The sequence below is a fragment of the Pongo pygmaeus genome, chromosome 22 (assembly GCF_028885625.2).
Source record: "Pongo pygmaeus isolate AG05252 chromosome 22, NHGRI_mPonPyg2-v2.0_pri, whole genome shotgun sequence".
Taxonomy (NCBI): Eukaryota; Metazoa; Chordata; class Mammalia; order Primates; family Hominidae; genus Pongo; species Pongo pygmaeus.
In genome coordinates, this window is record NC_072395.2 from 38,372,633 (window position 1) to 38,395,276 (window position 22,644).

Consider the following 22,644-nt stretch of genomic DNA (forward strand, 5'->3'; position numbering starts at 1 on the left):
TGGTGGCTTTATAAGGAAAGGAAGAGAGAACTGAGCTAGCACTCTCGCACACTGAGCCCGCCCACCCTGTGATGCCGTGTACCACCTAGAGACTCTTCAGAGAGTCCCCACCAGCAAGAAGACCCTCATCAGATGTGACCCCTCTACCTTGGACTTCTCAGCCTTCATAACTGTAAGAAATAAATTCCTTTTCTTTATAAATTACCCCATTTCAGATATTCCATTATAAGCAACAGAAAACAGATGAAGACAAGGGGTCTCTCCTACCCAAAGCTAATTTCACACCTGTGTGCATGATCCTATTTTTCCAGTCTCTTGTGTTCTTTGTTGCAGCAATTAATCTCCTCTCTCTGTCATGTATCTTCAACTTATCTTCATTACTAGTTCTCTTATCACAGACTATAAATATGCTCAAACCTCTACAACTTAATGTAGGAAAGAACCCCATTATGATTCTCCAAGGAAACTTGTTGAAACAGTGATATATATTTATTATCTCAATTTTCTTACTGACCATTCAGCTCACTGCACATTGCCTGTTTCCCATGCCATTGAAATTGCTATCATTGTATCACCAATAATTTACGAGTTCCTAAGTCCATGGCTTGCTTTTTTTATTTTTTTATTTTATTTATTTATTTATTTATTTATTGAGACAGAGTCTTTCTCTGTTTCCCAGGCGGAAGTGCAGTGGCGTGATCTCGGCTCACCACAACCTCCACTTCCTGAGTTCAAGTGATTGTCCTGCCTCAGCCTCCCAAGTAGCTGGGGCTACAGGCGCGCGCCATCATGCCCAGCTAATTTTTGTGTTTTTAGTAGAGATGGGGTTTCACTATGTTGGCCAGGCTGGTCTCGAACTCCTGACCTTGTGATCTGCCCACATAGGCCTCCCAAAGTGCTGGGATTACAGATGTCAGCCACTGCGCCCAGTCCATGGCTTGCTTTTTAAGTCAAAACCTTACTTGACCTTTCTAGAACATCAAACATTGTTGACAGTCCCTCTTTGAAAGTCTGCCATTCCGTGATTTCCATGACATCATTCTGTCCTAGTTTCTCTTATTTCTCCAATTGCCTCTTCTCAATCTCTTACATGGTTTCCTCTTGGACTTTTTCTCTCTTATTCTACTCCAGTGTTTCCTGCTCTAAATTATATTCCTCCCTAGACAGTCACAATGCTCCTTAGCATGTTAAGGCTTCGATAAGTCCTTTTATACAATAGAGAACTTTGTTTAACTTGTTAACCCAGTGTTTCTCAACCCAGTGTTTCTTTATCACCATGGAATCCATATCCCTTTGTAAAACGCTAAATGTCAATGGCCAGTCTGAGGGAGAAGATGCAAGAAAGGAACGTGAAAGAAGAGAATAGTGTCACAATAGCCACAAAATGTGACAAATCATAAAATGCTACTTAATTTCATCAACATAGATTGGAGAGAAAAGTTCTATGGGTTGTCTAGAGTGTTGCCTAGGGCTTTAACAGGAAAACTTCCTAGAGGTGGTGAGACTTAAGAGGGGTCTTGAGGGTTGGAGAAAATTGTAATAGAAAGGAGACAGCACTCCCACCCATGCTTGTACCTCCTCTCTGAGTGAATGCTGTACGAGGGATAAGAAAGGCTACATGAACATGTCCTTTGCCCTTGACATGCCTCGGAAGATGGTATTAAGGTTTAAAGGCAAGTGCTTGATTATGTAAGGTTGTTTTAGATCAGCATTCTCAGAACAAAATAGACTATGGAACACTTTTTAAATGACTGTATTGCCAGACCTCCAAAGGAACTCCTAAGGTACAAGGCTCACTAGTTTTAAGTAGGCACTCAAATTAATTTACTACTATAATTCATTATGATGCTTGTATTAGGGTTGTCCAGACAAGTAGAACCAACAAGATATGTGTGTATGTGTGTGCATGTATGTACATATGTGTATATAAAGAGACTTGTTTTAAGGAATTGGTTCATGTGATTATGGAGGCAAGCAAGCTACAGACCCAGGAATTGCCAAGGCTGCAGTTCAAGTCCAAAGGCTATCTGCTGGCAGAATTCCATCCTGCTTGAGAGAAGTCAGTCTTTTGTTCAATTTAGGCCTTCAATTGATTGGATGAGACCCACCAACATTACGGAGGGCAACCTGCTTTACCAATTTAAATGTTAATCTCAGGCCACACACAGTGGCTCACGTCTGTAATCCCAGCACTTTGGGAGGCCGAGTCGGGTGGATTACTTGAGGTCAGGAGTTCGAGAGCAGCTTGGCAAACATGGCAAAACCCCATCTCTACTAAAATACAAAAATGAGCCAGGCGTGGTGGTGCACGCCTGTGGTTCCAGCTACTCAGGAGGCTGAGGCAGGAGAATCGCTTGAACCCAGGAGGCTGAGGTTGCAGTTTGCTGAGGTTACGCCATTGCACTCCAGCCCAGGTGATAGAGTGAGACACCATCTCAAAAATAATAATAATAAAATGTTAATCTCATCCAACACCCTCACAGAAACATCCAGAATGTTTGACCACATATCTGAGCATCATTGCCTAGCCAAGTTGACAGGTAAAATTAACTATCACAATGCTATTTTCAATTGTATATCAACATTTTAAAAAAGCAAATAATTTAAGAAAATTGCTCACCTTGTGTTATTAAATTTAGAATGCTTTATTAAGCTTATTTTGATTTTATAGTAAGAGATTTTTAAAAATTACATTGTTATGGCTTTTATTATTATTATTATTATTATTTGAGAAGGAGTCTTGCTCAGTCACCCATGGAGGAGTGCAATGGCGCGATCTCTGCTCACTGCAACCTCTGCCTCCCGGGTTCAAGCTATTCTCCTGCCTCAGCCTCCTGAGTTGCGGGATTACAGGCACCCGCCACCACACCCGGCTAATTTTTGTATTTTTAGTAGAGACAGGGTTTCGCCATGTTGGCCAGGCTATTTTTTTATTTTTTTGAGACAAGGTCTTGCTCTGTCTCCCAGGCTGGAATGCAGTGGCGAGATCACAGCTCACTGCAGCCTTGACCTCTTGGGCTCAAGTGATCCTCCCACCTCATCCTCCTGAGAAGCTGGGACAACAGGAGCACATACCATGCCCAGCTAACTTGTTTATTTTTTGTAAAGATAGGATCTCACTGTGTTGCCCAGACTGGTCTCAAACTCCTCAAGTGATCCTCCCACCTCCATCTCTCAAAATGCTGGGATTACAGGCATGAGCCATCGCACCTGGTAGTTGTGGCTTTTAAAATCACCTTTTAAGTTACTATCTAGAAAAATATTTTAGGAATTGACTCTATCATTTTAAGCATCAAATATATTCATTTAATTTTTTGTTGCAGCATAATGTGCAAATTGTTTCTGCACAGTAATGTCTTTTGTGTCAGAATTGGCTACTTCAAAATCTTTTGTTCTATAATCTCAGGCAGTTCATCTCTTAATTAAAAAAATTAAAGTGGTATATTCATTATATCATAGTCCCCCCTTATCCACAGTTTTGCTTTTTGCAGTTTTACCCATGGCCAACCACAGTTGAAAAATACTAAATGAAAAGTTCAAGAAATAAACAATTCACCTGGGATGGGACTCATCCCTTTTCTGGTGTATTCATGCTGTAGAAGCTACCCACCTGTTAGTCACTGATATTGCCTGTTCCTGTCACCCAACCAGTGACATCGTTGTGGCTGAATGATTCGGGATCACTTGAAGCAGATGATTCTCCTTCTGATGTATTGTCAGAAGGTCAATAGTAGCCTAATGCTACCTCACGATGCCTGTTACCCACCTCATTTTATCTCATCACATCGGCATTTTATCTCTTACGTTATTACAAGAAGCGTGAATACAGTACAATAAGATATTTTGAAAGAGACGTCATTCACATAATTTTTATTACAGCATATTGTTATAATTGTTCTATTATTCTTGTTATTAATCTTGTACTGTGCCTAACTTATAAATTAAACTTTATCATAAGTATGTTTGTATAGGGAAAAACAGAGTGTATATAGGGTTTGGTACTATCCATGGTTTCAGACATCCACTGGGGGTCTTGGAACATATCTGTCATGAATTAGGGGGGACTAGTGTGTTCCACTGCATCTTCTCCATAATTCACTTCCATTCATTCAGCAAATATTTACTGAGTACCATATGGCAAGCATTGTTCTTTGCCCTTGGGATTATTAACAAAAATTAGTCGCCAAAATAAAGGGTCCCACCTTCAGTACATAAACACATATATAATGCATTAGAAGATAATAATGCTATTTTCAATTGTATATCATTTGAAAATATGAAAAAAGAAAAAGAAAAGCAGGATCAAAGGAATCAGGAATGTGGAAGGGGAAAGGTGAGATGAAGGTGAGCTGAAATATTTAATAGAGAGATCAGAGGAGATTTTATTAAGGAGATGTCCTTTGAGCAAAGACTTGAAGAAGTGAGGGAGTTAATAGACATCTAAACGAAGAGTCTTTCAGATGGAGGAAACAGCCAGAGTCTGGCCTGATTGAGGATGAACAAGGAAGCCAGTGTCCCTGGAGCAGAGGGAGGGAAGAGTCGAGAAAAGGAGGTTTGAAAGCAATGGGCCACTTTGCATAGGACCTTCTATGCCAATAAAAGAACTTCTCCTTCTACTCTGGGGAAATGAAGAACCAGTCCAAGGTTTTGAGCAGAAGAGTGCCATGATCTGACTTAGCATTTTAAAGGGTCACGCTAGTGGATGTGTTGAGATTAGATTCCAGAAAGGCAGGACAGAAGCAGGACAGTCAGGAGGCTATTGCAGCAATCCAAGAATGAGATGTTAGTGCTCAGACCACAGTATTAGCTATGGGAGGAGTGAGAAGTGGTCAGATTCTGAATGCATTTTGAAGGTAAAGTCAGTAGGTTTTGCTAATGAATAGGAGAGGGGCTGTGATACGTGGGATCACTAAAGATAAATGCCAGATTTTTTTTCAACCAGAGCAATGGAATAATTGAGTTGCCATCATCTGGGGTGGAGAAGGTGGAATAGGTTTAGAAAGAAAGATGATATTTGGATATAGAGTTTGAAATGTCTCATAAACTTTCAGGTAATAGGCATTTGGATCTGAAGTTCAGCAAAGATGTCCAGAATGGAAATATGTATTTGGGAGTGTTTAGCATGTCAGAGTGTTTAATGCCGGGAATCTGGATCACATCATTAAAGAAGGCAATACAGATAGAGAAGTAGATTTGACCAAGGATGGGAGCCATGAGAAGAAAAACTAGGAAAGTGCATTGTCCTGGACGTTAAGTGTAGAAAGCATGTTAAGAAGAAGGGTGTGATGGGTTGTGTCAATTGAGGTAGTTACGGAAGGCATCATCGTAAATTATGTTTTACAGAGGACAAGACACAGCCAAAGAGGTTTTAACTATCCAAAACATATCATAGTAAGGACAAAAAAGAAGCAAGAATTTAAACCCAGGGCTTTTCCACTGTAATGAAATAGTCATTACATTTAAAAAGGTAGGGGAGGCCAGGTGTGGTGGCTTACACCTATAATCCCAGCATTTTGGGAGGCTGAAGCAAGCAGATCACTTGAGCCCACAAGTTTGAGACCAGCTTGGGCAACACAGTGAAACCCCATTTCTACAAAAAATAGAAAAATTAGCCAGACATGTTGGCTAACAGCTGTGATCCAGCTACTCAGAAGGCTGAGGTGGGGGATCACCTGAGCCCGGGGAGGTTGAGGCTGCAGTGACCCGTGATTGCACGCCTGCACTCCAGCCTGGGCGACAGAGTGAAACCTTGTCTCAAAAAAAAAAAAAAAAAAAGATGGGGGAAAAGTATAACCCTAACAATTCATTTTTCATAGAACATCCTCATACAAGATTATTGTAGAATCATTTGTGAAATGCTCTATTTGCATCACCACATTGGATAAAAAGCAATGTGAAGTGAGGGGAGAGGGATGAGAAGCAAGTATTTATAGAGAATCTACTGTGTGCCAAGATGTAGGCTAAGCAATTATGTACATGATTTTATTTAATCTTTACAACCAGCTAGGGAAGGCATTACTAGCTTCATTTTACTTAAACGAAACTGAGGCTGTAGCTTGTCCAAGGTGACATGGCTAGTAATTCACAGCACTGGGTTTCAAATACCGGGTTATGACTTCCTAAAGACAGAATGATTCTGTTTCCATCTATAATGAAGACTAAGACTTAAGTTGCATTTCTCTAATAGACTACTCTTTTCTTACCTTGCTAGACTCTAATGTTGTCTTTTATTTAATTTTAGATGATACTTACTCAAAAAGCCAAGGTGTTGAAAATAATAGTGGTAGAATACAATTTAGTTCTTTATCCCAATGGGGGTAAAGTCAGTTCTGATACCACCTTATTAAGACTAAGTGCTAAGATTATGTGCTAAGGCTGACTCTAAATAATTTCAAAACTTTTGGTAGATTCTGTCATAAATCCATTTCTCTTCATGCTATGACAAACATCAAACAGCCATTTCACTTGAGTTATATTATGACAATTAGGCTTTTGCCTACCATATCTGGACACAAATACCTTTGTTCCTCTTTCCAATACTCAATTTGAAAGAGTTTCAAAAATTTGACCTTGGCTGCGCATGGTGGCTCATGCTTATAATCCCAGCAGTTTGGGAGGCCGAGGTAGGTGGATCACTTGAGCCCAGAGTTTCGAGACAAGCCTGGGCAACGTAAAGAGACCCTGTCTCTACAAAAAACACAAAAATTAGCCAGGCATGGTGGTATGTGCCCACAGTCCCAGCTACTCAGGACAGCTGAGGTGCAGTGATCGCTGGAGCCCCGGGAGATCAAGGCTGCAGTGAACTATGATCACGCCACTGCACTCCAGCCTGGGTGGCAGAGCAAGACCCTGTGTCAAAATTAAAAAAAAAAAAAAATTGACCTTTATCCAATAGCACAAAAACTCATTTCCTGACCATTCTAGGAAGCAGCTCCAAAGGTCCCACTGATTTTTAATGTGTGCAGATATTCACTAAATTATTTATTTTATTGGTCTAGTTCACTGACCCTAAAAAAGTGCGTGTTGGTGTTAGCTCACAGTTGGATGTGTAGGACTAGTTTTGAAATAAAAAAGTCAGAGAACTGTTTTTACCAAAAGAAAAGGGAAATTATGGTCCCTGGATTTACAGGACCCAAGAAATCAGGGTAGCTAATTCTTAGGAATCTTGCCTGACAATTGTGAATATGATAGTTAAGCGATGCCAAACCATTGTTTCCATGTTCTGCACTTCAAAATAAATGGTTCTTGTTCCTTTGGCTTCCTGAGGACTAATCAAAGGAAGCATGAAGCAACAATGGCTGGGAAGTTTCCCTTGGTTTTCAAGTTTCTTCTGTAAGCACTTGTGGTAATAGAATTTAATTAATAACACTTGTATGTAATGTAAGGGCCAAGATTTTATGAGTCATCTTCCAGCAGGAAAGTTGAAAAATAAAATTCACACAACTCTCATATTTTAAGAAATGAAGTTTGATAGAGAGTGTGCATGCTAAATCATTGGCCATATACAATCTTTAGTATTTTAAAGGCTGAATATCAGATTATGGTCCGTGGAGACCATTTCTTTCTCCCAGCTTTGTGGGTGGTAAAATCGAGAAAGCTAAGTAAACTCATTAATAAGGAGAAGCCCAAAATTATGTGGAGTGGGTTATTAGTTTCCTGTGTAAGAAAAATAATACAAAAAAAAAAAACCCTTATTCTTGCAAATTTTACAAAATGTGCATGCATTGCTAAGCCTTCCCCACCCACCCTCACTTGGGCCTTGGTAGGTACTCTTGTAAGGGTTGGTCCCAAAACTTAAGCCTTATTAAACTCATGGTCAACCTGTATCCCTTTATGTGCCTATTTATTATATATAACCTATTTTAGAAAAAGATTATCTTTTCCTTTATTTTTTTTTTCTTTGAGACAGAGCCTTGCTCTGTCACCCAGGCTGGAGTGCAGTGGTGCAATCTCAGCCCACTGCAACCTCCACCTCCCAGGTTCAAGTGATTCTCCTGCCTCAGCCTCCTGAGTTGCTAGGACTACAAGCGTGCACCAACACACCTGGCTAATTTTTTGTATTTTTTTTAGTAGAGATGGGGTTTCACCATGTTGGCCAGGCTGGTCTCGAACTCCTGACCTCAAGCAATCCACTGGCCTTGGCCTCTCCAAGTGCTGGGATTACAGGCGTAAGCCACAGCGCCCAGCAGAAAAGGATTATCTTTGTTTGAGAAATGCTAAGATAAAGCAGAAAAGGATTATCTTTGTTTGAGAAATGCTAAGATAACCTCATTTGCAGATGATACATTTAACAGATTGGTGATATTAGAGAATCCTTTTGATCTTTTTTTATGCTAATCTCTGCCAAACCCATTAAACTGTTACGGATTCTGGAAATTCACTCAGTAAGGCAGAGAAGTAAAACTACAAAGATATAAAGAAAGCTTGAAACAATACCAAACATCTACATAGTGTGGGAGGTGGAGAGAGTTTAGTAGATGGTAGAGTGATGTATCTTCTCACATATGTTGTTTAAGCAGTTATTTTTTTTTCTGTCATTCCTTTTTTTTTTTTTTTGAGGTGGGGTCTTGCTGTGTTGCCCAAGCTTGTCTCAAACTGCTGGGCTCAAGCAATACTCCCAAATCAGCCTCCCACGTAGCTGGGATTACAGGTGCATGCCACCACATCCAGGTGGTTTCGTAAGTAACAAATACCTGTGGAATAATTATTTCTCTATCCCCTGACCCAAACAGCCCCTGAGAAATCTGGGTGTATATCAGCTGTTAGGGTGTTTTGTGCAGAGATGCACAGATTCTCACAGAATTTCAGAACCAGAGTTCAAATCCAGGTTCAGAAACTCAGTTTTAACCACTTGCCCAGAGCTGATCAAACTCTGGAGAAATGATTTACAATACCTAATCTTAAAAATGATTTATTTGACAATTAAATTAGTAAGTATATCTCTAGTGAGAAATAGAACTGCAAATCCTGGCAGTGGTTCTGTACTTTTAATCTTTAAAAGCTGTATCTAGGTCTAGGAGTTAGGTAACTACAATTTCAGATTAAAGAGCAATGAATAATCCTAATTAATATAGCTCTCAAAGTCTGATGCACCATTTCTGCTGTAGAGATGCACCTATACACAACCCAGACCATGTCTCATTAGTAAGGAGGGCACCCAGGCTTGTTGTTCTTTCTCTCTTTGCCATTATGCCAAGTGTCTGTTTCTATGTCTGACATCTTTCATATTTTTCTACTCTCCACTAATGAAGTTTTAGGGCCATCGTTTTGTTTTCCAGTAACTTACTCTTAAGGAGAAGCAATTAGAACACAGAATGACCAATAACCATGGCTTCCACTGAGTATGTGGCTCTTATTAGCATCCATTTTGCAAGGAGTATTTCTTTATTTTGTCTTGATAGTCTACTAGATTTGAGTTGACTGTTGCCATCTATCTAAAATCTATAGTTAATGTCACAGGTAAATGAATTGTGTTTGGCTGAGATTGTCACTTGGGGAAAATCAAAGACTACAGAATCCTAAAATGGCTTCTTCATGTCTGATGAGGAGTACCTGGTGAGACATTCAGCCACTGATGGTTTTCCTGTGCCACTGGCTACCATTACACAATTGAACATGTGCAGGACAATATTTTTTGAAATTTTTGAGAATTTATTTTACTTTGAGAAGTTAATTTGATTACTTCATCTCTTTCTAATATCACTGAAAAATTTTAATCTAGTTGTTTGTGCAATGGAATGCCCTGGAAGTTTTCCTGAACTTAGTAATGCATGTAACTTATATGAAAATAACTTTATCCTCAATTCTGAATCATCAGTAGTCCCTCTCATACTTAAGTTGTTGAAGAACCAGAAAAAGGAGAGGGCCTAAAACTTTTGTGCATAAATATACACGGTTTATTCAAATTAGTTCATTCACCATAAACATTTACTCATTAACACTGTCTCTGTTAAGATGGAAATTTGTAGTACACTCTCTGAATAATATCTTTACAATCCTAAAGGCTGAAAATGGCTATAAAGCCATTACAGTGTGTCTGGCGGTCTTATGTATGGAGCTACTTTCTCATAATGCCTTGTACTGATTTCAGGGCAGGGAGAGAGGAAAGGGGACTGTGGAGCAGACTAAGCAGATGGACATCTTGGCTTCCCTGCTTTCTAAAACATTGTGACCTCCAGCAACTTATTTAACTACTCTCAATTGTCATATCTGTTGATATGGTTTGGCTGTGTCCCCACCCAAATCTCATCTTGAATTGTAGCCTCTATAATTCCCACGTGTTGTGGGAGGGACCTGGTGGGAGATAAGTGAATCATGAGGGCAGTTTCCCCCATACTGTTTTCATGGTAGTGAATAAGTCTCATGCGATCTGATGGTTTTATAAGGGGTTTCCCCTTTTGCTTGGCTCTCATTCTCTCTTGACTGCTGCCATGTAAGATGTGCCTTTTGCTTTCCACCATAATTGTGAGGCCTCCCCAGCCACATGGAACTGTGAGTCCGTTAAACCTCTTTCCTTTATAAATTACCCAGTCTTGGCCAGGCACCCACAGTGGCTCACGCCTATAATCCCAGCACTTTGGGAGGCCTAGGTAGGTGAATCACCTGAAGTCAGGAGTTCAAGACCAGCCTGGCCAACATCATGAAACCCCATCTCTACTAAAAAATACAAACCCATTAGCCAGGTGTGGTGGCACGTGCCTGTGATCCCAGCTACTCAGGAGGCTGGGGCATGAGAATCACTTGAACCTGGGAGGTGGAGGTTGCAGTGAGCTGAGATCGTGCTACTACACTCTACCCTCGGTGACAGAGCGAGACTCGGCCTCAAAAAAATAAAATAAAATAAAAAATAAAAAATAAATAAGTTACCCAGTCTCAGCAGTGTAAGAACAGGCTAATATATCTGTCAAATGAGGATTTTAGCACAGTGGAGTCATATCTTACTTAGAAGTTAGGTTCTTAAGGGGAGAATTTATTCATAGTGAAAATTATCCTTAAATTCCTAAGATGATCATAAACTGACCAGGCCATCAGCCACCAGTAACTCTAAAGTCAAGTGTGTCTTTTTCTTCTCCTTGCATTTTGGTGTGGCTTCCCTTTCTCTGAAAATAGGATACCGATGTCTCATTAAGAGGAAGGGCCAGATTGTCTAGTTTGAGAGAGTATAAAGACATGTGTCTGCTTCTCTTTTTCTTTCTCCCCTACTCTCTAAATCTAGTATGGTTAGATGATAATGAGATAGATGACCATAATATCTAGCTCCAAATTAGTTCCTACCTCATTGGGTTACTTTCTATTAATATACATATTTATCCATAATAAATACTGGGTGGCATTATTTTATTTGTCAACGCCAACCCTGTGCAACTTTTTGTATTTGTTAGTATATGTGCTAACCGGTTCTCCCATTGCTATAAATAAATAAATACCTGAAACTGTAATTTATAAAGAAAAGAGGTTGAACTGGCTCACGGTTCTGCAGGCTGTGCAGGAACCATAGTGGCTTCTGCTTCTGGGGAGGCCTCAGGAAGCTTCCAATCATGGAGGAAGGCGAAGGGGGCACAGGCGTCTCACATGGTGTGAGCCAGAGCAAGAGAGAAAGGGAGGCGGTGCTACACACTTTTTAGCCAGGCGCGGTGGCTCACGCCTGTAATCCTAGCACTTTGAGAAGCCGAGGTGGGCAGATCACTTGAGACCAGCAGTTTGAGACCACCCTGGCCAACATGGCGAAACCCCATCTCCACTATTAGTACAAAAATTCGCAGGACGTGGTGGCTCATGCCTGTAGTCCCAGCTACTCGGGAGGCTGAGGCACGGAAACCAGTTGAACCCAGGAAGCAGAGGTTGCAGTGAGCCAAGATGGCGCCATTGCACTCCAGCCTTGGTGACAGAGGGAAACTCTTTCTCAGAAAAAGAGAGAGAGAGAGGAGAGAGGAGAGAGGAGAGAGAGAGAGAGAGAGAGGAAGGAGGGGAAGGAAGGAGGGAGGGAAGGAAGGAAGGAGGGAGGGAGGGAGGGAGGGAGGGAAGGAGGGAAAGAAGGGAGGAAGGGAGGAAGGGAGGAAGGGAGGAAGGGAGGAAGGGCTACACACTTTTAAACAACCAGATCTCAGGAGAGCTTGCTCACTATCATGACAACAGTATCAAGGGGATTGTGTTAAGCCATTCATGAGAAACTGCTCCCATGATCCCATCACACCCCACCAGCCCGACTTCCAGCATTAGGAATTATAACTGAACATGAGATTTGGGTGGGACACAGATCTAAACCTTATCAGTATAATAATTGTCTTTCAGTAACTATCAAAATCACATGGCCATAAATTTTTATTTTTATGAAACTTATAATTGATATCCATACTTTTTATAACTTGCTTTTATACATGATACTGTGGTACTATACATTTAAAACAAACAAAAAACTTCGGGCCAGGCGCAGTGGCTCATGTCTGTAATCCTACCACTTTGAGAGGCCAAGGTGGGCAGATCACTTGAGGTCAGGAGTTTGAGACCAGCCTGGCCAACATGGTGAAACCCCGTCTCTACTAAAAATACAAAAATTAGCCAGGTGTGGTGGCACGTGCCTGTAATCGCAGCTACTTGGGAGGCTGAGGCAGGAGAATCACTTGAACCCAGGAGGTAGAGGTTGCAGTAAGCCAAGATCACGCCACTGCACTCCAGCCTGGGTGACACAGAGAGACTCGTCTCAAAAAAAAAAAGAAAAAGAAAAAAAAAAACAACTTATGTAACACTTCTCCAGTTTTTCCTAGTCATGTTTTCAATTAAAAGTGTTAATTTAAATAACACCTTTATAGTAATTTTAAAATTGTAGTAATGTAAAGTAAATATTCTTAGTCAAACCAGACTATCTTAGATGAGTAATAGAGAATATAAAAACTTTTGTTTTTAAAGTTGGGAGGAAAAGAAACACAAAAGGTTTCATTTGACTGGGAATTATTTGACTTGGAGTTGTTAGCAGTTATGAAAATAATCATCTCTTCACCTTATTTTATGAACTTCTGCCAGTGCTTTTGGAACATGTTCATAACTATTAAAGATGTTCTGAGGCTAACTTTAAGACAATTGTTGACCTCAACCAGCAGGCCTACATGACCATTTTCTTTTGTTTATTTTCCTATTTAATTTATTCTGGAAAAGTGAAGAAAAAATAAAAATCACTTCAAGAAAGCAGCCAACAGGGGCTATACCTAACATCTGCTAGTGATATGTTGATATAAAATCCAACATTTTGTTTTTATAAAAAGAGTTATTAGGTACAAGTTTTTTAAAAAGGAACTCTAAGACTAGAAAGGCTAAAACAAGGTAGAAATCTTATGATAAATTTTTTTAATTTAAAGATTCAGAGCTTTCTGTTCAAATAAGTTCCACATAAGTGACCATACATTTAAAATATTTTTACTTAATTTGTTGGTAAACCCTGAAGTAAACAGAATTAGAGGAAGAAAGGTAGCTAGAAGGAGAAGATACTTAAAATCACAAAAATAGGTACAATGTATGTTAGGATGAGGGCTACACTAAAAGCCCAGACTTCACCACTCCACAATATACCCATGTAACAAAATTGCACTTGTGCCCCTTAAATTTATACATACAAAAAGAAAAAAAAAGAAAATAAATATTCAGCTACTAAGAAATACTACCGATAATTAATTTATTAAAGCTAATTCCCTTTATAATTTTTTGCCTACATAATTTTGCCAATCCAACTAATCTTCTTTTTTAATATCTGTGATACATCATTTTTCTGTTCAAATATTAATATACACATAAAAATGTACAAGGGAATTAACAAAATTCCTGAAACTAACAGCTGTTATTTTTCACAGAACGTTTATAGTAATTTTTGACAATTTAAGAAATGTTTCTTAAAGGAAATTTTAACAAGTAGAAAACTGGAATTGAGAAAGAGAAAATGATTTTTCTTTCTCAATGATTCCTGAAACCCAGTTCCTAAATCTTATAATCTCAGATTGTACTAAAGTTTGCCTGAAATGAAGGAAGGCCAGAACCTACTGAAGAAAATAAACATTCTCAGTAGGCAGTGTGGTGTTTGAAAAGTTCAAAGGTATGATGATACGGAGGGAACAAAGATTATCTTTTCCTATTTTGCCCCGAGGTTTTCCTCGACTGGTTTCCAAGGAATTTGAGTCTTCATTGTTTTCTCTAAAAAGTGTATTAAAATACTTCAGAAATCACAAGAATTGTCAGTCATAAGTAGAGTTTCTCCGAGGGCATTAATTCACACATTGCTAAAGGAGACAAAGAGACTTTTTCAAAGTATACTTTAAAAGTTTCACAGAACAATGGTTTGGCATTGGAATCACTGGCAAAAATGTTCAGAGATTTTGTCATCAAAAGTAGGAGTAGGCCAGGCGCGGTGGCTCACGCCTGTAATCCCAGCAGTTTGGGAGGCCGAGGCAGGCGGATCACTTGAGGTCAGGAGTTTGAGAACAGCCATGGTGAAACCCCGTCTCTACTAAAAATACAAAAATTAGCCGGGTGTGGTGACGCATGCCTGTAATCCCAGCTACTCAGGAGGCTGAGGCATGAGAATCACTTGAACTCAGGAGGTGGAGGTTGCAGTGAGCCAAGATTACACCACTGCACTCCAGCCTGGGCAATAGAGCGAGACTCAGTCTCACAAATTAAAAAAATAAAAAATAAATAAAAGTAGGAGTAAAGCAACAAGAATATTTGAGGTCCTGTCTTCCCTACCTCACTGAAGAGGATTCTGGCTTGGTCTCTTGTCTCATTCCTTCCTCTGCTCTCTGAAGATTCAGACTCTATCTTTGGAGTCTATAACATGTGGGAAGCAGAAGAGAAGCTAGGAAATAAAGGAATGCAGGAGAAGAAAGGGATATGGGGGAAGAGAAAAGAAAGAACAGCTGCTATGTGGTCAAAGTGTATGGAAGAGGATATTTAAAAAGATTGCATGGACCCCTTTCATGGTTCTTGAAATATACAAGCAAAAGAGTTCTTTTGAAATGACTCCCTGGTGGACCTGACACCTCTCTAAGATTGAGCCACATGGGTCACTGCTTTCTACAGACATATTTACAGCTGTCAATAGAAAGGATCGGTTCAGTCCTGTACTCTTTACATAGACACCACGTTTGCCAGTTTCCCTACTGAATATGTTTGCCATTTAGAGCTATTGAACCTGCATATCACTGGTTTTCCTGTTATACTAGAATCTAGTAATTTGTGTCCCACAGACTTTTGCAAATTAAAAAAATATATATTTTGAGTCATTGTGTTGCCCAGGCTGGAGTGCAGTCGTCCGATCATAGCTCACTGCAGCTTCAAACTCCAGCGCTCAAGTGATCCTCCTGCCTCAGCCTCCCAAGTAGCTGGGACTACAGGCAGGTGCTACCACAGCCAGATAATTTTTAAAAATTTTTTGTAGAGATGGGGGATGTTACTATGTTGCCCAGGCTGGTCTTAAACTCCTGGCCTCAAGTGATCCTCCTTCCTTGGCCTCTCAAAGTAGTTTTGCAAATTTTAACTTCACAATTAGATTTGCTGTCCAGGCTTTTAAGGGGGAAAAAAAATTCTCCAGAATAGCATGTGCTCCTTAGGAGTGATAAAATCTAGCACAATGGAAGACTAATTTACATGTTGATATATAGAGATGAATAAATCAAAGAAGAGTTGTCATGTCATATGAAAGATTTCTCTCTCCTTTCCAGGAATATAATCAATTCTCTTTCATAGTTATACAATTCTGATTTTATAGGAACTTTTCAAAATCCTAGAATTCATGGTTCTTTGCCATTCTTTATAGTCTATTGGTTTATTCCTGTTCCTGGTTGTTCAAACTGGTCTAACTCTAAGTCTAGAGCAATGTTCTCAACTAGGAGTGAGTTCTTTACACCCATCTCTCAGGGGACATTTGCTAATGTTTAGGAACATTTTTAGTTGTCATCACTTGGGGGCATGGTGATACTGGCATCTAGTGGGTAGAAGCCAGGAATACTGCAAAACATCCTACAGTGCACAGGACAGCCCCCTACAACAAAGAAAGATTGGGTGCCAGATATCAATAGTGTCAAGATGAAGAAACCCTCACCTAGACCTCCCCTCTGGGATTACCTTGGTGTCCTACTTTCCAAGTTCAGCCTCTTAGCTTCCACCTTCCTGTTGTGCTTCAGATCCAGTCTTTTGCCTTCATTCTAACCACGAATTTCTCAAACTCTCCTGTCTTCATTAGACCAATGAACCTTTCTACCTGGTGTCTTTGTTAATCTGCAATCCTTGCTAGTGTTCAGTTTGGGGGGAACACGGTGTGGGCCTAGTATATAGCACAGTAATTAACTATGTGGGCTTTAGGTACTGACTGAGTCCAAAGCCAAACACCACCACTTACTTCTTCTGTGATCATGGCCAAGTTTCTTACTCTCTTTGTGCCTCAGTTTTCCCACCCTCAGAAATGTGAGTACAAATGGTACCCTGCCACAGAGAATTGTAAGAGTCAAATGAGTTAATACTTGTAAAGCGCCAAGTGCTTAATAAATGTTAGCTATTATTATCCTTTCTCAAGAGTCCATCAAGGTCCTTGTCCTCTAAGTTACTTCCTTCTCTGTACTCCAAGTCTGGAAAGCAGGTGTAATTTGCTCATGATGGTTTCTCTTAAATGTTTGCCTAGATTGTGAATGTTTTCCATTAATCTAATGGCTAGGACTTTTGATGTGGAAAGGCAGAAGATACCCTATTTTTCTCTCTCAGGTTTGGCTGTCCATATCCCTTCCCTGAGCACTTGGTGGCATAAAGGTGAGAGATGGGAAAGAGATGGAAGGAAAAATACTTCAGAACATTTTCATGGATGACTCACAATTCTTAGTCTATAGATGGAAGCTGATGAATGAAAGGATGAGAGGATGGATACATCATGGGCAACACCTAAGTTTCTGGTGTGAGTGGCCACATGGAATGTGATGCTTTACACAGAGATGGAATTTATAAAAATAAGACGAAGTTTGGGGGCAAGCTGATGAGTTTTGCCTATGGGTTTGTGGTAATTGTGGGAAATGGAAATACAGATGTCCAGTAGAAAGCTGGGCTTACAAATTTAATTTCAAGAGACAGATTGGAGCTGGAGATGTGGAGTTATGACTTTTTAGCAAATAAATGCTAGCTGGGTCAATGAGAGTACAAAATACTTCATAAAAAGGAGGTAGTTTAGTCAGAAAAGCAGTTTCTGGATGGATGAATGGATGGATGGATGGATGGATGGATGGACGGATGGATGGATGGATGGTGATGGATGGATGGATGGATGGATGGAAGGATGGAGGGATGGATGGATGGATGACGATCGATGGATGGATGGATGGGCAGAACAAGGAGGAAGAAGAACTCACAAAGCAGACAGAATGAAACACCAGGATCAGAACAGAAGGATGAAGACTAGGAGAGAATCAAGTTACAGAATACAAGGGAGTCAACAGAGTCACATGTCATAGAGAGGTCAGGTAAGATACAGACTGAAAAGTGTCCATTAGATATGCCAACAGATAGGTCATTTTTGTCTTGGTGAAAACAGGGTCAGTAGACCACAGGAAGACAGAGAACAGATGGTAGCGTGAGTGGAGAAATAGCATTTCAAGTAAATTATAGAAATATATAGTCGAGAAATAACCTTCTTTAGATTTTCATGATAGGCTTAATTCAGTCTTACCTTATATCATGTATAATTTTTTGGGTGAATAACGAAGGACAGGAGTTGGATTGTTTTGCCTAAATTGTCTACTTGAGATGACCAATGTATTAGTCTGTTCTCACTCTGCTAATAAAGACATACCCGAGACTGGGTACTTTATAAAGGAAAGAGGTTTAATTGACTCACAGTTCAGCATGGCTGGGGAGGCCTCAGGAAACTTACAATCATGGCAGAAGGGGAAGCAAATACATCCTTTTTCACATGGCAGCAGCAAGGAGAAGTGCAGAGTGAAGGCGGGGAAAAGCCGCTTATAAAACCATCAGATCTCGTGAGAACTCACTCACTGTCACGAGAACAGCATGGTTCAATTACCTCCCACCAGGTTCCTCTCACAACACAGGGGGATTATGGAAACTACAGTTCAAGATGAGATTTGAGTGGGGACACAGCCAAACCATATCAACCAACAATAATGCTTTGCATTATTCCGAGTTTGAAACAATTAATACCAATCCAATATTGTATACTTACAATACTTTCCCCAAAGAATTGCTTGCCTGACCCGGGCACAGTGGCTCACGCCTGTAATCCCAGCACTTTGGGAGGCTGAGGTGGGCGGATCAGGAGGTCAGGAGACCCAGACCATCCTGGCCAATATGGTGAAACCCTGTCTCTACTAAAAATACAAAAAATTAGCCAGGCGTGGTGGCTGGCGCCTGTAGTCCCAGCTACTCCAAAGGCTGAGGCAGGAGAATGGCGTGAACCCAGGAGGCGGAGCTTGTAGTGAGCCGAGACTGTGCCACTGCACTCCAGACTGGGCGACAGAGCGAGACTCCATCTCAAAAAAAAAAAAAAAAAAAAAAAAAAAGAACTTCTTGCCTTCAGGAACTCTCCCTTAGTATCAGTTTGATCTGACCTCATTTACTGGATTTTTCTCATTAGTATACAATAAGGAATGGGCTCATTTATTCAACAAACATTTATTGTGTCTTGCTTTATGCCAGGCACTGTTCTGAGTGTTTGGGTTAATTTCAGAGACTATAACAAGCAACGGACTTGCACTTGTAGCATTTATATTTTAGAGATGTATACTGATAGGAAAGTATTTAAATTATTTTTAAACGTGGTCATTACACTGGAGTATAGAATGACATCCATAAAGAAAGTGATATAGATCAAAGACGGAATTAGAAAGTTTTATTGATACTTTCTGATACTTTCTTCTTTAGTACTAATAATGCCTACCACACCAGGTTATTTTGAATATTGAATTTTACAGCATAAAAGCAAGTATGTGAAGGTGAAATGGGAGAGTTCCCTGATCCCCCTCGCAGGACGTGTGACAGGGGTGTGGCTCACCTGTTCTGTCGCCACTGCTGCTTGAATCCCTGAGGGGAGGGGCAGCATGCAGACAGACAGGTGCAGAAGCCCATGTGCGTGTGTGTTACAATGTGCCCTTTTAGCCTTGCCATCCACAGATGGCCTGAGTGTTAACCAGCTAAACGGACCCTCTGCCTTTTTGCATGGGCCGAGGGCCAGTGTGACAGCTTTCTGTATCCTGAGCTCTTGCCCAGGATCCCAGAAAAATCGGGTCACACACGGGGTTGAAGGATGAATGCAGGGTTTTATTGAGTGGTGGAGGTAGCTTTCAGCAGGATGGATGGGGAGCTGGAAGAAGGGATGGAGTGGGAAGATGGTCTTTTCCTGGAGTTTGGCCATCCGGAGGCCGAACTCTTCTCTGACCACCCGCAGTCGAACTTCTCTCAGTGTTCAGACGTCTCTCCTCATCTATCTTTCTTTGCCCTGTTGTTCTGCCATTTGTCTGCTTGTCTCCTCGTCTCCTCGCCTGCTCATCTGCTTCTAGAACCTGGGGTTTGGGTTTATATAGGTACAAGACAGGGGCATGGTGGGACAAAAGGCAACTTTTGCTGCATGAAAACAGGAATCCTGTCCCATTTTAGGGTCACGGGTCTCCAGGCCTGAGGGTGGGGCCTTTGCCAGGGAACTGCCTTCTTCTACCCAGTACTTCCCTGTCTCCTATCTGTATCAAAGGTGCCTTTTTAAACGAAAATCTCTGTGTTAGTTTAAGGGAGTGATAATAAGCAACAGTAGCATCATGTAACTATTAGATCACAGTAGCGGTAGCCACCATAGTCAGTTACTTCAGTCTATAGACCGGTTCTCAAAAATCATTGAAATGTTTTGGGGAAAAAAATAAAGATGTTCTGCTTGAATTTTTCATCACAATTTCATATACAGCTTATATACATTTATTATATATATATATACAAATTTCATCAAAAGTATGTAAAATGACTCATTTCTATATGACATAGGTATTGTCAAGGATAAATTCATAAAGCTATTTATACTTTTAAATAAGCACTAAAAAGAATTAGCTTTTATTTGTGGGGCAATACTGTGTGACACTAGATTGCATATTAAGTTGAATTAAGGATGTAAGTTATTTTTCAATGATCTGGCTGTCAAGAGTGTGTTTTCTGGGGTGGGGTCCAAACAGATGCATGGATTCTACTTTGGAAAATGCTTAAAGGCCAAAGCTACAATCTACAAAATAAACATGTATAGTTTCGTTTGCTTTTCCCTGTTTTGATACTTTAAAACTATGTGTTATGAATCGGGTAAACTTGTCACCAAACTTTAGGACAGTTTTCTTGACTATTGCATCCCATTCAGACATTTGAAAATGAATTTTTGTATAATTTTAATTATCCTACCTGTTTTAATCTTTCAGATCATAAGGCCTATGGGTTTTCTGCCCCAAAAGACCAACAAGTAGTCACAGCAGTAGAGTACCAAGGTACAGTATCTTACTGATTTTCACAGGCTGTATTGTTTAAATAACTCACAAGAGTGACTCATGTGATGTTATTTTCTATTTGTTGGGATTCTCTGCCTTACCTTCTACTAATTCCTCTGCCTGAAATGCTGCTTCATGCTGACTCCACCTCAAGAACATTTACTCCACCTCCTCAGTGGAAATTTTCGACATTCAATAAAAGATTGGATGTGCAAAGAAGGTCTCCTATAACTTAAATTATCTGCAACAAAGCAAATCTAATTTGTGAAACTAGGAGATGGAAAGCTTGGAAAATTTCTAGCCAGCTAGACATGATACATAGAAATGAACACTTCAAACTCCACTCTGTGTATTTAAGGTGATATTAATATAGCTTACTTTGGGGTACCATGTTCTTATCTATTTTAGCTTCTTAAAAATGTTTATAAGAAGGAGTTAATTTAAGAAAATAAAGTTTCTGTTTTGCAAGATAAAATAGTTCTGGAGATTGTTATATGCACAACAATATACTTAATACTACTGAACTATACAGTTAAAAATGGTCAAGATGGTGAATTTTATGTTTATTTTGCCACAGTTAAAAAATTGTCAAAAGAAACTAGTAACCTATATATGGGCTTTTTAATAAGCTTTCATTGTTGTTGTTGTTGTTTTGTTTTGCTTTATTTTGTTTGAGACAGGATCTCCGTCTGTCACCCACACTGGAGTGCAGTGTGGCATGATCTCGGCTCACCGCAACCTCCACCTCCGGGGTCAAGTGATCCTCCCACCTCAGCCACCCAAGTAGCTGGGATTACAGGCACAGGCCACCATGTCTGGCTAATTTTTTGTATTTTTTTGTAGAAACAGAGTTTCACCACGTTGCCCAAGCTGGTCTTGTACTCCTGGGCTCAAGCAATCTGCCCACCTTGGCCTCCCAAACTACTGGGATTACAAGCACGAACCACCACACCTGCCCTATAAGTTTGTTTCAAATATTGATCACCTACTACTTTTCCAAAGGATCCTTTATCTTTTATACAATTAATAATATTGGGCAATCAGAAGAATTACTATTTCTTAAATTTAATACTTGTTTAGGCCAGAGCTTATGAACATTTAAGAAACAGATCCTAAATGTCTGATCTCTCATCATCAGGTATGTCTTAGGTTCCTGGAGCTGGAGAAAGATAGGTTTGAAGGAAAGAGACAAAGATTGAAGTAAAGGCCTGGAGTGGGGGGATTTAAATGAGTTAATATTTATATAGTGCTTTCAATAGTGCCTAACACATAATATGAATTATATGTGCTTGTTAAGTAAAAATATACTGTAATAAGAATCAGTCCTGGCTGGGAGTGGTGGCTCATGCCTGTAATCTCAAACTCCTGAGGCCAGGAGTTTGAGATAAGCCTGGAAAACATGAAGACCCTGTTTCTATAAAAAAACAAATTAGACAGACATATGGTGCATGCCTGTTGTCCCAGCTACTCAGGAGGCTGAGGCAGGTGGATGGATCACTTGAGTGCAGGAGTTTGAGGCTGCAGTGAGCCATGATCATACCAGTGCACTCCAGCCTGGGCAACAAAGTGAGAGAATGTCTCAAAAAAAAAAAAAAAAAAAAAAAAAGGCCAGGCACGGTGGCTCGCACCTGTAATCCCAAAACTTTGGGAAGCTGAGGCAGGTGTATTACCTGAGGTCAGGAGTTCAAGACCAGCCTGGCCAACATGGTGAAACCCTGTCTCTACTAAAAAAATTAGCCAGGCCTAGTGGCAGGCACCTGTAATCCCAGTTACTTGGGAGGCTGAGGCAGGAGATAGCTTGAACCTGGGAGGTGGAGGTTGCAGTGAGCCAAGATTACACTACTGCACTCCAGGCCTGGGCGACAGACTGAGACTCCATCTCAAAAAAAAAAAAGTTCATCATTAAAAAAATGAATAACTTAATAACAAATTACTTAAAAAATTATTAGGTTAACTAGGTTCTCTTAAGTTCTAACATTTTATATGCTTAAGCTATAGAACACTCTGGTATGAGTTAGTTTTAAACGGAGAGAGGTGGGAAGAGGAAATTAATGATTGAGGGGATTTGGGACTATGGAGCACCTCCAGGATGGATAAACAGGGCTGGGTGAGATGCCAGAACGGAAGCCGGAAAGGCCACAAGGGTGAG

The 22,644-nt window shown here is 40.2% G+C and overlaps 1 protein-coding gene across 2 annotated transcripts in view; it reads left to right on the forward strand.

Moving 5' to 3' along the window:
* Positions 1–22,644, forward strand: part of JAM2 (junctional adhesion molecule 2) — a 77,584-nt gene that overhangs the window by 24,621 nt on the left and 30,319 nt on the right. For both annotated transcript variants that reach the window (XM_054468694.2, XM_063659682.1), the window contains exon 2: positions 20,430–20,495. In XM_054468694.2, coding sequence (XP_054324669.1) covers positions 20,430–20,495 — 66 coding nt within the window. The remainder of the gene's footprint in view (positions 1–20,429; positions 20,496–22,644) is intronic.